The sequence below is a fragment of the Triturus cristatus genome, chromosome 11, assembly GCF_964204655.1.
Source record: "Triturus cristatus chromosome 11, aTriCri1.1, whole genome shotgun sequence".
Taxonomy (NCBI): domain Eukaryota; kingdom Metazoa; phylum Chordata; class Amphibia; order Caudata; family Salamandridae; genus Triturus; species Triturus cristatus.
Genome location: NC_140594.1, coordinates 168,364,939 through 168,382,282, shown reverse-complemented (window position 1 = coordinate 168,382,282; position 17,344 = coordinate 168,364,939). Strand labels below are relative to the sequence as shown.

General features: G+C 41.5%; 1 protein-coding gene across 2 annotated transcripts in view; it reads left to right on the top strand.

Moving 5' to 3' along the window:
• P2RX4 (purinergic receptor P2X 4) overlaps positions 1-17,344 on the top strand; it is a 201,456-nt gene that overhangs the window by 132,657 nt on the left and 51,455 nt on the right. For both annotated transcript variants that reach the window (XR_014970670.1, XM_085634577.1), the window contains exons 3-5: positions 1,000-1,071; positions 2,480-2,552; positions 8,544-8,640. Coding sequence is in view for 1 of the 2 variants with exons in the window: in XM_085634577.1 (XP_085490703.1) it covers positions 1,000-1,071; positions 2,480-2,552; positions 8,544-8,640 (242 nt within the window). In the remaining variant the exon portion in view is untranslated. The remainder of the gene's footprint in view (positions 1-999; positions 1,072-2,479; positions 2,553-8,543; positions 8,641-17,344) is intronic.

Sequence of the window (17,344 nt, the reverse complement as noted above, 5' to 3'; positions counted from 1 at the left end):
CTAAACTAATTGGTGCTTTTATGAAAGAAAGATGATACTCCGAAATTAGAGAAGGGCGTGTAAAGTGTGTTGGTGGGGACTGAGAGTAGAAAAGAAAAAAAATTGACTGGGAGGGGGGGGGAGGGGGGGGAGTAGTCTGACCAGAATGGATGAACAGCATCACACAAGTCATTTGTCCATCAGCACTTCAGCTGTAAATAGACTAGACCAGCGGATCATAAGTCCCCTTGCATCAATCAGTCCTCCCTTTAATGCAGGCTTTGAAAGCGTCTGTTTTGTAATGTGGTGTGGCCCTAGGCCCCCATACATATAGAATGATGACACAGACACTAGAATATGGTTAGTGGAACTGGCCCAGGACTCATGCGCCCAGCCCCTTTAATTGCCAGGGTCGCATGTCCTGTGTTGGATGGGTGTGGGGTGGGATGTAAGCCAGCCCTCGGGGAGTGGCTGGCACAGCAAACACTAGACCAGTGACCAGCAGGTCACTAAAGTTTTGACCTGCCTATGGCAGCCATTTTGTGCTTCTTGGGCCATTTGTGTCAGGGATGTTTCACTCCTGAGTTTCAAACCTTTAAAGTGACTCGTCCATTGGAATATTATTTTATGGAGGATGCAAAAGAATGTAAAACAGTTGGCAGGTATCAAAAGCTAAGATGCAATTTATTACTCCTAGCAGCAGTGCAAAGAGTCGCCCCAGGCATCCTGAACTGGATTCAGGTGCAAATGGACAGCAGAGCTGACACTCCCTGTTACTTAGCCATCACAGCCAAAATAGGGGTTGGGAGGTAACCGCAGGATAAAGTTCTAACATATTCCTTCAGTTTTACTCTCACTAGAAATGATTAAACATTGTGCAGAATGCATGTGAGATGAAGGGCGGGTCTGATTGTGGTGTCGCTATATGTGTTTTCGTCGTGAAGAGCAGAAGTTCTGTATTAGGCAAGATATGTAAATATTTGATATGTGTTAACCACATCGCTTTGTTTCTACAAATAGGCGGAAAACACGTTTTTCGTCATTACGAACATAATCCTTACCCAGAACCAAACACAGAGTCGCTGTCCTGAGGTACGTAAATGGTGTGAAACTGCAGCTTTTGACTAGCTTTAATTGAGTTTACTGTATGCAAATAACAGACAATTAGCCTGATCCAGCAGGTTATTTATAGGGCTTTCCACCAATAACCTCAGAAGTGCAAGAACCATTTTTACAGTGGGTGGGGAGGCGCACAGGTTGGGGAAAACATGATTGTAAAGTACCAGCTGTAAAGTAATGGCAGTCCTTTTACTTCATTAAGAGCAGCACAAAGTGCTACACCCCTACTTTCAGATCTGTTGGCACTGTCCACCTCATGGGCTGAAACCTTTGGTGAATGGTTGGCCATTAAACCTCCCTGGGAGTGAATGTTGTGTAGTATTGCCCACCTCCACTGGTGGAACCCAGCTCATCTGCCTAGATTTAATCTCTCAATGTATTGCTTCCTTTTACCCTGTACAACATTTCGGCTAGGTTTGTGCTATACAAATACCACATACCTACATTGTGGATTTTCAAACTTGCAACCATGCAGTATGAGATCTTGTGGCTATCCAATCATGCAACCTTGCTAGAGTTAAAATTGAAATTGTAATTGCTGTAGTGTCCTTTCCAACAAATCTTTTGAGTGGAAGCACATTTGCACTCTATATGACCTTAATAACCTCATAAGAAGTGACACCACACTTGACATGGATGACAAGCTATCATGTTTTTAAGTTCTGACCCTTTAGTCCTGGTCTTGGCCATAGGGCCTACAGCACTGAACTTAATGGAAGTTCATTCTGTAAGCAAAGCTGCACTGTACTAATACAATAAATTATATCCTGTCTTTGTAGTACTAGTTCTGAACACTACCAGGTAGCAAGTGTAGATGACTGGTAATGGTAGCAACTGTAACTGGCTTGCCTAGTCTGAACATAGCTGCATGTTGATACTTTATGAAAAAGGACTACTATACAGGGCTGGTTTCATCCATATTAATTCATTGTGGGTGTTCTTACCCGTCAGAACTTTGGGTCATCAAATCAGTCCGTGCTGATCTGCGGTTAGGCCCAATATGTACACCCGGCCACCTTGGTCTTAAGATGTGACCAGTGATTGCGGCCTAGGTTCTGGTATAAAAGAAGCTAGTTTGGATGCCATCAGCACACCAGTGACACTGTAGCATTTGCTCCCAATTATGTCCCACAGAAGCCCTTTATACATATTGAGAATAGGAGCCAAAACATGTAGTCTTAAAAAACCCTTAAGCTGCTATTTGGATATCTGTTGATGGAAAATATATAGCCTCAAGCACCAGTGCACTGTGTTTCCGTATGTCCAATAAAAGGTACGAGTTATAAAAAGTCGAATACTCATTTTTTTGTGAATTCCCACAAGATGATCAAGCTCTTGCAACTACAACCTCTAACATTGTTACCATCATATTTTTTCACAGCTACCGGATAACAAGACCATATGTAAATCAAACCACGACTGCAAAAAAGATTTTGTGGGTACACACAGCAATGGTAAGTAGCCAAATCCCTACTGACTTCACCTCACTGAGAGATACAGTCCTGTAGTTACAACATATTGAACGATGTTAAACTCCGAAGGTATTCTTTGTTAATTTTTTATCCAGCGAAAAATAGGATAGTCAAAATGTGGTTCTATGTTGAAGAAAATACTTTCTGTAAACCAAAAAGTAATATATTTCAAGAGAGCTTGAGTTTTTCTTCATAGAAATCTACCTTGATCCAGATATTTACAGTTGACATGACCAGAAGCGCATCCTGGAATTGATTATGGGATCATCAATTACTTCTAGCTACAAGAAACTGAAAACGGTTGTAGCCATGTTTAAGTCATCCTCCTTGTTGGAGAATCCCTCCTACAGCACTGGGTACTGGAGAGCGCCATCATCTTGGTGATCGAGGCTATCCCGTTAAACACCCGAAACCTTATTTACTCGACTGTAATTCCTTTTTGCCTTCTGTTAGAACCCGCACATGCTTCAGCTATATTTAGGAATGGGTGGCGGTACTGAATATCCATTCGGGATTATCTTTGTAACATAATATCATTGCCGCAATATCAACAAGTATATATAGGTAATAAGAGGTTTACTATGCTTAACTCATATATGTATCTTAACAATATCTATAACTTCAACTAACTTAGATGTGGAGTTACGAATAGTAATTCTGTAAATACCTATACACACTTACCTCCTCCATATTTTAGTCTTCGATGTTTTGGAAACCATATTATGTTACCATGATATTCCCTACTCTATATTCCAGACTACTGCTAAGGGATTCCAAACACTATATGTTTACAAATAAAGCAATGCTTACCAAGTCAGTTGGCCTTGAGCAGTTTTCTGCTGCAGCTCTGGAGGTAGCTCAGATCATTTAATTTTTACCATAGCTAGCCCACGAGCTAACCGAGGGCATCAAAATATATCAATTCTAAGTGTTAAAGTTCTCAAGCATTCTCAATCTATTTTAAGCGATGTAATACAAAGAGAGTCAAGCATTCACATTAGTAATTTTCTGAGCAATTTGGTGGATTACCGACATTACTTTGTTAGCCCCGAAGCTGGTATTTTGGGCCAGAGGCGGCATCTTAAGGTGCCCACCTGGTTGTCTTTATAAATTACACAACCGTGTAAGATGAAAACGTTTTGGGAGTGCCTATCCTTTGTCCAACCTCTCGGGCAGGCCATGGGAGTGTGCGACTATGGTATGCAGATAGACCCAGGGTGGTGGGACTATGAAGAGTGTGTGTTGAGTAAAGGATGTGTTCAACCACACATGACGGGTGACCTATTCCAGTATAAACGCCTGTCCTTCTGTCGACTGATGCTTCCAGCTGGGGAGTGGACAGTGCTGCCCGGAGCCGTCTTCACACAACCGAAAGTACCAAGTGAGGCTTCCACCATCAACTAGCTCTATCGAATTTCCACTAATGGTAAAATGTATCAGTATGTGGGGCAGGTAACTTACTATTGGCCTCTTAAGTTTACTGATTGATCCCTGCCCCTAAACACTTCTAGCTGAGTTAAGCCTTGGAGGCTGGCCTTTTCTACTATTGGTTATTTTAAGCAGGCCTTCTGGCTTCCCCTGTGGGGGTTGTGGCCGCCCAGAAAAAGCACGGTAAACCCGTTGTCCTGGCCTTACTTTGCACAATTCCTGAGTCATTCTGCACTGTATAATTGCAGCATCTGGGAAAAGTAACGGCCTAAGCGGTTGTGAAAAACGCAATTCACACAAAATTTGAATTTACTCCTGTAGGTTTCTTCATGCATTTGGCTAAAATTTCCAATTGTCCAACAAATCAGAGCTGTCTAGTTAACTCACATGCACTAATGCGAAGGCATGTCCAATTATAAATATTGTGTAATAATGCATGAAAAAATGTTTCAGCTACAGATTACACATCAACACTTTCTTTTCCATCAATAGGAAAATCTTTTTCCCATCGCAGAAACCCCTTCTTCTAAGCCCCATCCACTTTTGGGGTGTGCCCTTCCAATTTCGTCTCTTGGACCTGATTTACTCCGAACCTTGACATGTGTAAACCTCTGACTGTTTTCAGTGTGGAAAAGGGCGAGCAGAGTTTGTGAACACCAAAAGTTAGGCTTTGAAAGTGAATTCCCTCACTTTCAGCTGTACTTTTTATGTGAGTACTTAATGTTAAGAGTGTGAAACCATCTTTGGTGAATTGCAAAAGTTGTGTTACAAGCATTTGCAAAATCCAATAGGTATTTTGTGGGCTGATGACCTTCTGCTTTGTCATAGTTTATTTTGTTTGTGAAAGATTTTTGTATGAAGGCGTGACACACGAGTGGCCCCATAGCTTTTTTGAGGGAGCTACCAGGCCCTTACAGAAGTAAAACACACATTACTAAAATGTTTTTGGAATTGTAAAAGCACAGTGTAGTGGGCTACTTAATGTGCGGTTGATGATAAAGGTACACAATCCTCAATGATGGAGTCCTTGTCGAAGGCTTGGAGCAGCTACACCAGGTATTTATGAATGAAATGACTATATGAAGAAGAAAACCAAATGATGTATAAAGTTACCAAGAACTGCTGTAATTTACTAGGTGAATCGATTTGATTCTAATATTGCTATTCTCTCTCTTTTTGTTTTTGTTTTTTTTAACATTTTTAATGGATATTGAGGTTTTTATAATGAATTTAATGTTCTGAAATCGAAAGTATCATGTTTGACTAATTATGTGATGTCACCGTGGCTCGTTTGTTATTGTTATAAAGAATTATTGATCAATAAATTACTAAGTGGTATTAGGAAGCAGCTAAAAGGCAATAGAGACTATTAAGCTAGGCATGGGAATGAGACCTGCTAAAGCAGGTAGTCCTACCTCATCAAAATGAGGGCACCCTGTATCGCCAAGGAACATCAGCAAAGGGTTGTGGATAGCGAGTGTAGCTTGCATAGGGATCCAGGCTGTTATATAATAGTCTTCATTAACCCCTTCGGTGCTCATGACGGAACGGTTCCGTCATGAGCCACGGTTGAGCTGTGCTCATGACGGAACCGTTCCGTCATGACCACGCCCGCGCAAGATTCCGTCAGCACAGCGGCGGAATCTGCGCAGCATGGAAGGGGTTAAATGTACTTACGATTAAGGTAAACATTGCATATTCAACAATGTTTGATAACTATCTTCAATCAGGAGTTTTCATTAGACTGTGTCCCTGCTTAGATGTTTTCCTTAAAGTAAGAAAAACACTGCTAGAAAAATCCAAACAGCATCTTGCTGCTTTGGGAGGGAGAAAAGAGACGAGGGGCACCAGCGTTTCACCTGTAAATGTTTTGCACCAAAGACAGAACATCAACTATACCATTATTTTAACCTAACTCTTCATGTAAAATACATGCAGAGTGTTTGTAGCTTGTTGAAAGCTATATATATTTTTTAAATTTATCCAAGAATCTTAGTTTAGCTCCAGAGGACTTTTGTACCACTCCAAATTCTGGACTACTCATGAAGCCAAGTCATTCAGGCGAATTGATTTGTGCACACTTCATTATGACCGGAAGTCAAAAATATATAGAAATTCAATAGATAATAGCAAATGTATTTCCATTCAATTAAAACGATAGCCTGGAACAGGAAAGTCCCAACAACGCGGCAAAGGACAATGCAAGGAAAAAGCTTGGAATTGGGATGATTTTTGGGATATGGGTAACTTTATTTGGTCCAAGGATCATCTGGCACCTACGGAAAACCTACGAGCTCCAAACAGTACTGAATATTAGTCACTTAGAAGAGTCCGAGTTGGTATGGCTTGTTTCAATGGCACCACTTTTTCTTACCCAGAATGTCCAGCACAGGTCAGACATTGGTTAAAAAAAACATAATTTCCTTAAATGTTTGTGATGGAAAATTCTGTAATTTGTGGGAAATAGCTAAACTCCCACCATTCAGTAAATCCCACGCTTCCACCAATAAAAACAGTAACTTGCGTGTACAGGTGTGGCTATTGTAACTGGCCAAAGGTTTGACTGTATTATTTATTATAGTGTCAATGTGGTCTTCGTATGGTCACACGTCTGGCCTATCCCGGTCTAGTGCCGTAGATTCACCCACACATGTGGGGTACCATTTTTATTGGAAGAAGTATGGGTACATTGAATAGTAGGACGTTTGCCATTTGTATAAAGAACTAAAGTCTTCTGTAAAGTGAAGAAATTGTGATTTTACTCCCCATAATTTGACATTTGCTGGAGGTTTTGGGTAATAAAAGATGTCTGGATTCATCTAAGCCACACCGTCATGGATTCCCTGTGTTTATACTTTCAGGAATGTCTGTAGGTTCCCTGGGTGTCAACTGACCCCAGGACCAAACAGTGTAGACACCCCCCTACGCACTCTTCTGCATCAAAAACATTCCCATGTGACCCTCAAAACCATTAAAAACCCATACATGTCCCATCAGCCCACGCTCCGAAGACCCTGGAGAACACAGATTTGGATCAGGCCTTGGGAGGGATATGTTTCTGAGTGAGAAACACTTAAGGGAATTAGCATGTTTTAAAAAACAAAATACTAAAAATCTTGCAAAGGTCATGCTCTGATCGATTTCCCAGCTATACTGTCAGGGCAAGAGAGTTCTGGCACTCAGCCATAGAAGTCTTCTGATGTGTGGTAGAATATATGGTGTGATAGGTTTCCACACAGCCCAGAGTTGATGCCTGTGGCCAAAACATGAGTAGCCTAGTTGGACATTTTGCTCGCAGTTGCTTTAAAAATTTCCGAAATGCACTGCACCCCGTTTATTGCCTGAGGGCACCCTAAACATTCAGAAAACACATACAGTTCTAGTACCCCCCACTCAGTAGACTGTGAGGAGGAAATTTGGGATCAAACCCTGACTGGGATGTGTTCTTGTGTGAGGGTGAGTGGAGCGAATTGCCTTTTTTGGGGGGGTGGGGGTGGGGGTGGGGGGGAGATCTGACAAGCGGCATGGTCTGTGTGTTAGAAAGGCCAGCCGGTGAGGGAATGGGAGGTCTGTCTTGCATTAATAGTTTTGGTCGGTCATACAGAACTAGAAAATATATTGTTACTATAGACTGCAGCTATTGCAGAATGCGGCCGCTAGACTTATAACCGGCATCCCTAAATTTTCACCCATATCTAGGGCCATCCGAGACCTACACTGGCTTCCAATCAAAAGCAGAATCCAGTTCAAGTCTCTATGCGTGGTCTTCAAGGCCTTAAATGGTGACGGTTCTGACTACCTAATAAAACTATTTAAAAAGTATGTCCCTTCCCGGTGTCTTCGATCAACTGAGGCCAGTCTGAACATGGTCCCTGTTATAAAAAAAAAGCTCGCTGGGGAGGACGTAGCTTCTCCTATGGTGCAGCCAAGCTATGGAATAGCCTGCCGCTGCACTTGAGAGGCATGGATAACCTACTGCATTTCAGAAAAGCGCTGAAGACCTGGCTGTTCGGAAAATAATTTCTGCCGCTTAGGATTAGGGAGTAGTGGACAGCGCCAGGACACCTACTTGGTAATCACGTGCTTTACAAGTCACGATAACATAACATAACATTTCTATCAAATTCTGAGTTATCAAATGAGCAGTGCATCATAAACGGTAATCCTGCCACAATGTTGGGATTTAATCTAAAATTACATAATTCGCAATGACTGGGAAACCTTCACATTTTTGGTGTTTTTGGGATTCCAGGCGGTAAGGGCAATATCTCTTAGTTTAGTGTTCTGGGATTTATATTTGACCATTTGAGAAATGTGACAAAGTATTACAAAAATATGTAAAAAAATACTTATGTGCTGAAAACCATCTAGTTTTTCTTTGTGCCCTTAGAGACCAAATGGGTACATGTGTTTAAACAACCTAAAGCTGATTTTTTTTTAAAATATGCTCTGCTCCAGAGGTGCACATACACCCCTGATTGAATGCCTCATACATGTTTGTCAATGTTCACACATTAATAATTTTTTATCTGCTTTTGATTCTAGGAATTCAGACTGGAAATTGTGTCCCATATAATAGCAGTGTGAGCACCTGTGAAGTCTTTGCATGGTGTCCGGTGGAAAATGACAACTTTGTGCCAGAGTGAGTGACCTGTGCTTCCTAAGGAGGTATTAGGACAATGGTTCAAACAAAATAGTTTGAAAGACTAAAAGGTCAGAAATTAAAAGTTCTAAAAGTCATGGATACAAACAGTTTGAAAATCAGAGAGAGATTGAAAATTCGGGGGAAAAACAATATGAAGAAGTTAATCATTTGCACAAAGGTGAATGTTTATGGTAGGAGTATGGGTATGGTAAAAGATGAAAGCAGCAGAAAGGACAAGAATGTTTTAGGGGTAGAGGGAGAGTAAGGCTAGGGTTATGTCTAGGGATAGGAGTGCAAGGTTAGGTATATGCCTATGGATAGAGGTAGAGTAAGGTGCAGGTTTTGGCTGAGGATAGAGGTAGACTAAGGCTAGGGTTGTTGCTAGGGATAGAGGTAGAGTAAGATTAGGGTTATGGCTAGGGCTAGAGGTGGACTAAGGTTAGGGTTAAGGCTAAGGAAAGAGATAGAGTAAGGCTAGGGTTATGGCTAGGGCTAGAGGCAGAGTAAGGCTAGGGATAGAGAGAAGTAAGGTTCGGGTTTTGGCTGTGGAAAGAGGTGTAGCGTAGGCCAGAGTTATGGCTAGGGATAGAGGAAGAGTAAGGTTGGGGTTTTGGCTATGGATCGAGGTAGAGTAAGGTTGGGGTTTTGGCTATGGATCGAGGTAGAGTAAGGTTAGTGTTTTGGCTATGGATCGAGGTAGAGTAAGGTTAGTGTTTTGGCTATGGATCGAGGTAGAGTAAGGTTAGGGTTTTGGCTATGGATAGAGGTAGAGTAAGGTTAGTGTTTTGGCTATGGATCGAGGTAGAGTAAGGTTAGGGTTTTGGCTAGGGCTGGAGGTGGACTAAGGTTAGGGTTAAGGCTAAGGAAATAGATAGAGTAAGGCTAGGGTTATGGCTAGGGCTAGAGGCAGAGTAAGGCTAGGGATAGAGAGAAGTAAGGTTCGGGTTTTGGCTGTGGAAAGAGGTGTAGCGTAGGCCAGAGTTATGGCTAGGGATAGAGGAAGAGTAAGGTTGGGGTTTTGGCTATGGATCGAGGTAGAGTAAGGTTAGGGTTTTGGCTATGGATCGAGGTAGAGTAAGGTTAGGGTTTTGGCTATGGATCGAGGTAGAGTAAGGTTAGTGTTTTGGCTATGGATCGAGGTAGAGTAAGGTTAGGGTTTTGGCTATGGATAGAGGTAGAGTAAGGTTAGGGTTTTGGCTATGGATTTAGGTAGAGTAAGGTCAAGGCTATGGCTAGTGATAGAGGTAGAGTAAGGTTAGGGTTCAGGATAGGGATGTGTAACTGAAGAGGTTAATTTTAAAGCTTGCGAATCTCGGCACTTGTAATCTTCTGTTAAATTATTAGGAGTGAAAGTAATATAAGAGATGAAGTAAACCCAAAACTATGACTCCTGTGAGTACAATTTCAATCTTTTGGTTTTTAAACTATCTTACATTTCAAACATAAAACTTCAAACCCTTCGCCTTTTAAAATAGATAATGCAAACGTCCAATTTAGATTCCACAGGGCTTGACAAAAAAACTATTTGTGTGGATTTGTAAGTTATTATGTGTGATTTATTAACAGATATTGGGTGGAGGTGAAGGTGAAAGAGCAACTAAGATGTTTACAATCAATTCTTTGAAAATGTCAATGTGTTCTCGGTTTTGTGTCTGGCATAGATCTGGATAAAATATTTGCTTTTTGAATATTTTTGGGTGCATAAATCCTAATAATTAGAATTGTTTTGCTCAGGGTTCCGACTTTTCTCACCACCTTTATACAGATTCCATATCTGCAGCTTTAGAGGGCATAATCAACAAGGGTGTAGCTGTGGTGGGGGGGAGAGTGTTTGGTGTGTGACACCCCTCAAATTAATGCATTCTTGTCTTGACAGTTGAGTCAGTGGCCCAGAGTCAGGTCAGCTATGTCTGTCAGTTTTACTTATCATTCTCATTTCACTAAGAGGTTTTAACTTGTTAATCTTTTGTATAGGGACATTATATATATATATATATATATATATATATATATATAACGCGCCGTACACCTCCATGCAATCCGCTGGAACAGAACGAGAATGGACCCATATATATATATATATATATATATATATATATATATATATATATATATATATATAATCTACTGGCGGTCGCCAGTAGATAGTTATAGTTGGGACCGAGTTTCCATAGGAAATCTGAAAATTCTATTTTGAATAGCTTTGGCGCCGGATGACGAATCCTCGTGAAATTTTCAAAACTAATGGGGCGCTCCGCTCAGCTCCTACCCTGAATGTCTCGGGGTGATTCGTCAAGCGGGGGCTGAGAAAAAAGGGGGGTCCCAAAACGTGTTTTCCCCGTGCATTTTCCCATAGGACCTTTAGTCGAAGGTACAGCCCGAACGGCTGAACAGAATTACTTGAAATTTGGCAAAGAGGTAGTCCTCAGGTCAGGGATGTGCCTTTTGCATATATGGAGTCAATCTGTTCAGTAGTTCCTGAGAAAATTGCAGTTAAAAGTACATAAATATCTATAGGCGCGCACCTTGCGCGCATCGTGCGCGCACGGTGCCGTGCGCGAGCGTAATTCTGATTGGTGGTTTCATGTCAGTCAACATTCGAATCGGTCGAAATCCGGAAGTGTCGGCTGCCATTTTGTGTGTGACAGTGAAAAAGAAAGGTGGAGAACGTGAAAAGGGGGCAGGGTAGAGAGTTCCTGACCCCCTAGCCTTTGTCAGGGGGTCCCTGAAGGACCCCGAAGGGTGACATTTTTTAAAAATGTTTTTTCAAAAAATCGCGGGGTGCGCGCACGGTGAAAATCCTTTAAAAAATATATATATATAATAAAACATACATAACTTAGCATTTAAAAAACCTTACAAATTCACTTAAAAAACCATAGGTTTCACACACGTTATAGTTAGGAATTAGCATTTAAAAAACCTTGCAAATTCACTTAAACCATAAGTTTCACACATGTTATAGTTAGCTGGACATTTCACTCGTAAAAAACCATTGAAATTCCCCCGTTCTAGTTAGTTCAGATAACTATAACTCGCGCGACCGCCACTCTATCACAAGGATGATGTCATGAGTGATGTCATGAGTGATGTCACTGACCATGTCATGAGTGATGTAATATGTGACGTCCTGAGCAGTGGATTGCGGGCGCGTGAGTTATAGGTATCTGAACTAACTATAACGGGGGAATTTCAATGGTTTTTTACGAGTGAAATGTCCAGCTAACTATAACATGTGTGAAACCTATGGTTTTTTAAGTGAATATATATATATATATATATATATATATATATATATATATATATATATATATATATATATATATATATATATATATATATATATATATATATCCCCGTTTACCAAAGTAGTAAATCATCACCTACAGAAGTGCTCCTTGAATGGGTGCAAATTCACTAATTTTTGGAATGCACAAACATTGGCAGTAGTAGGCTTGAAAAGCTGCACCAGTCTCAGGTTTCCAGGCGTACTACTGGCAATCAAACAACCAAAAGGTGATGAGATGAGTGCTTGCAAATAGTCTAACTTGTGGCAACTGCTCGGGGTAGCATTCCAAACCATCGTTTTTCACCCACTGTGCCACCTTTGACAGAGGCCCACCTAATGCAAATCAGTACTGACCCTGTTCCTCATGGAAGAAGTCCATGCCAAACCTTGGCCATCTCCCACCCACTGTAGCCCACTGCTTTTTTAGTTGGGAAATTTGAGATTCACACTGCCTGAATCACACTGACTAAGCTACGTCCATGATAATCAATGTCCTTCGGTGTTGCAGTGAACCGCTCACTGTATCTCTATTGGACCAGCTCGGGCCTGTGATGATTAGGCAAAGATGAGGAAATGGTGAGGTACGTTTGGTAAACAAGCAATATGTAACTGTCCCATGGTCTATGTGGGTTTCATACATCTACACAAATGATAGGAGCTCCCGGACCACTACACTGAGTATGTAGTATGAATGCTGAATGGTAAACAGGAATATGTGGACGCTTTGACCACAGTAAGTGACTGAATGCCTGTATAACTCCGCCAATTTCTCCTTTGTAGATACATACTTGGACATGTGCAGCAGGTCGGACCCAAGTGGGGTAGCAGCATACACTCCGACATTGTAAATAATTTACTGTTCAATTCATCTAGAGTGACTCCACTACATCATATACCCGTGTATTTGTATTTAAAATATGAATGACTAAAGCAGGCATAAGTTCAATATAAAATCCCTCCTACTACTGTGAAATAAATATGAACATAAATGCATCTTTTACAAATGTGATGAAAAACGTATAGTTGTGCGTATAACGCATACCGTTAGCAGTTGCTTATTAAAGACCTATGCCTGTCCTAATAACTATGTGTACATAAATAGCCGATTCTGTCTGTTTTAAGTCTGTGTAGTTTTCCCCTTTAACATGTGTTCATCACAATTGAAAAACCTATTCTTCACGCTGCAGGCAGTGCCTGTAAATAGCGTTGCCTTTCTCTGAAGTGAAAATATCTTTCAATTAAATCAGTGCTGATTACACTTCACCATTGTTGCTTCTAAATTAAGGCGCTCCTTTCAGGAAGCACTGAAAGCTTAGATGGCAGAAGCAAATTCTATTTGTAAAGTGACTTTTAATGATACTTTGGCATGTGCCCTTCCTTGAGTTACATTACAGAGCAGTTTCCCTTTAGCATCCGCATAGTCCGTCAGTCAAACAGGTATCTTCACAAATGTAGATACAAATCCTATAAAATGAAATATACCCCCCAAAAAACCGCAGTTTTCCCGGGTCAATAATTTGAGAAAAGACACCCTAAGTGTCACCCTTTTTATTTCCTCTGTTACTCTACAAAGGTCTTTGGTAATGCTCTGTACTTATCAGCATTGAAAATACTTTTCTCTGCTCTGAACTTTGCCTGTAAATTTCCATATCTCCTGAGGACAGAAATAAATTGCTTGCGGGTTAACCATGGTGCAGAATGAATAACTCTTGAGAAGACCTATTCTCCATGGCCAGAGAGACAGGTGTTCAAGGTAAAGGTTACAGACCTGAACCCTGTGCTTGAGACAACTCTTGTGACTTCTCTCCTGCTTCTCAAGAGATTCCCTGGTAATGCCCGGGGCATAATGGTGGCTGTGTTGACATTTGGAATGTTTAGATCCCAGTAGGTCTATGCAGATTTTGGTGTGTGCCAGATAAACTTTACTGCTGTTAATTCCAGGTTTTTGCCTGATGGTCAGTGCCATAAACTTAACTTTCCTTGTGCTCCAGCAGCTAACAAAGGGAACTAAGCATACTGGACACGTGATTGTACTTTGTGAAGTTGAACAACGGGCAGCTGCAGTGTTTTAAATCCGCTGCTGCTGATCCAGGCTTCTCTTGGAGGAAGCGAGGTACACACCTGCCCTCAATCATCCATTGCATGATGACCTTATCAATCCACAGCCAAGTGAAAACAGGGACTGAAAAATTTAAGAATTATTTTCTGGATGCCAAGACAGGAAAAGCAAGTGATCGCCAAGACCTGGATTTCTGGCATTAGCAAAGATTTCAGGGCCACAACAAGTTAAACACCAACATGTCCTGGATAGGTTTAATGCCCATCATATCTGGCTAACTGCAGAGGTCTCTGAGAAAGGTAGTAGAACCTTAATAGTGAATAGGTTCAATTGAAGAAAATCGGCCAACATTGACCACTGCATTGTAAACACGCCGTTAAGGTACGTAGTATGGGCTGACCCTGGTTTCCCAGCAACTTTCCCATTTTGGGAAGCCCAAACATTACATTTGTGTTGTCTGCCTACATAAACGATCCCAGTCCAGGTACCTAAAAGGGTGTTCATAACCGAGGTGATGAGATGGAGCCCCCATTTGATTTCTTGTGCCATGGCCGGGAAAAAGGGAAAAAATATCTGAGACAGCAAGGACGTGTCCAACCCCATGTATTCCGCCTTCCGGTCACCCACTAGATTTGAGCGTGAGGGGATGGACAGATCCGACAGTATCAGGGCCCTAACCTCACTGCCACGCACCTCCCGCAGCAGGTCTCCCAAACTGCAGAGGACCACCTGCTGCATACTTCAGCCATGCCTAATACCATCTTGTTGGAAATCAAGGAGCCAACCTGACCGCCACCAAGACCTGGAGTTGCCGTTTTATCGTTTACAAGTTATAGGGCACGAGACAGATGAGACAGTAGTTGCTTGAATCCGGTCAAGCTTGATTTTTAAGGAGGAGAATGACAGCCACCACTCCTCTCAGAGGGAAGCTCTGAAGCCTCTTGCAACGATGGTGGAGCAAATCCAGTGAAGATGGATCTACATTAGGTTTCAGTGAAGAGGATGACAAGTCTACAGGGCACACTAGCTCTTCCTCTTAAATTAGCAGGCAGATGTTTGGTACTTCCTGCTAGAACAAGGTTGCCGTAATGTTTTATACTGTTTGAGGATGTCGGAGAAGGTGATTCAAGAGCTTTTTGAGGCTTTAATTCTCCTAAATTCCTAATTAGTTCTTTAGCCACATTTTGTGCAGGAGAGCATTATCGCCTAAGTAGCTAAATCACTACTTTATTTGTTAAAAAAACATAAGTGCCTGAAATGTTCTAATGAGTCCACTGCACACTTCCACCACTGCTGCCTCTCAAGGTTGGGTGTTATTCTGGTACTGTTTTACGGGATATCGTTTTTTTTCTTGAGATGAATTCGGGTGGTTCTCCCCTACTTTGAAAGAAGGATAAAAGAGAAAAATGGGCCACTGTTGGGTGGGAAAGGACAGGCACAATTAGGCTGCAGTGGACCACTTACGAAGACCACTTATGCTCCTGAGTGGCAGTGTCAATGCGCCTGCTGCTCTAATGATATCAACACCCCCAGTCTGTATGTTAGTACATCACTTGCAACATCAGCACAAGACCCACTACCTGCACTCTGTTTAGGCAAAGTTTGCATTGTTGCTGTGGGTGCACAACGTTCAGGGAGTGTTTCTTATGTCTTTAGAAGCTCTTTGAGAAAAACAAGACTTGAATATAATAGATTCCTTGACATTCTAGGAGTCTTGGCTTCACTAATTATTTGTTGTATGGTTACAGTGAAAATGATGATGGGTTGAAATGGGACTTGGCATAGAGGGCAGCTGCTGACAGTTTTGGTACTCTCTAGTGACCTGAGCCACCCTGATCCACTTATCTCAACCTTTGCTTTGCATTTCTGGAAACAATTGGCTGAAATAAGCAGAACAGGATGCATCCCTGTAGACTGTCAGAAGCTGTCCATAGCAAGCACGTTCCTGTGAACGCTTATATTCATTCCGTAGCCGTGCCCTATATTTTTATTTAGATATGTCCTGGTCCTCTAAATTAAGTGCGGGTGGATCCCACCACAACCACCAGCACAAATTCGGTACTGAGCTGAATTTAGCTTTCTTGAGTTCACACGAGTAGTCTTTATGATTTTCTTTATATTTTAATGTTGTACTGAAGGAATAGTCTCTACTCTAGCTCCTCTCTAATTTTTGCATTTCTACTTGTTCTACTTTCCGGATGGCAAGCTCTCTATTATAATCACACGATGAGGGTAACAAAGGAGTAGTCCCATCTATAGTATCACTCCACCATAACCAAATTCACAATAAGAAAACCCGATGGTCTAAATCAATATTCTACAAGCGAAGTGCGGGGTTAGGGGAATGTACAATTCATCTTGTAAACATGAGAACCCTCACTCACCCGAGGGTGACATGCTTCATCATTGGGTTCCCTCTTGAACACTGTGCCCGCAAGGTTCACAGTGTGGGCTACAACTCTCCCACAGGAGAGGAGCGTGAGGTGTTTTCAATCATCCAATGTTGTGGGGAGTGAGGGGCAGAGTGTAAAATAACTAATATGTGAATTGAAACTAACACCTGGCTGACAAAATGACATTTTATTAAGGTCCCCAGTGGTTAGGATTAAAACAGCGTAGTGAAAAAAGGGGGTATAGATGTTCCCCTTTAAGTTTTGGTCAACATGTTTCTGCTAGGTGACCAGGTTCATAGCATTCTTCAGGACCTGCTGAATGTCATCCCAAAATGGTCCGACCACAAAGAGTGTGGATCTTTATAATTGTGTATTATAAGCTAACATATATTAGCTTCTAAATGATTGTATCACACAATAAAGTCACCCACTACATCAGCCATAAAACGCTCGACACCCCTTTTTCAAATCTACATTCTCATGTATTCTCATGGGCGTTGTAGAAATTTATGACTTAGGAGTAGTCTATTTTGTTGTTTTTCTTTTTAGGTCTCACCTGAGACAGCGGTGTGCTGTCAATGCAAGTTCTATTCTTTAAAAAAAAAAAGGTAAAAAGGCTTAGAGCCTACCCATTATTTACCATTGGTTGGCTTCCTCGTCACTCACTTCTTATGTTTTTCATTTGTCAGTAAGGGCAGCTGGTTTAATTTTACTGGTCGCTTCAGACGTCTTTGGGAGGATTTTGGTCTCATCTCTTTAGAGTCGACACACTCGCACAGATAGCAGCTTCGAGCCCAAACATACGCTTGCATGGTGTCATTTCTTGTTCACTTTATTTTCTAACATTTACCATAATTTGCTGTTAAATAATGCTTGTCTGCCCTAAGTACCTCACTGGTCTTAATTGACGCAGAGCTCTTGACTATAATTAATTTCATGAAACGGAATAATAACATAGAG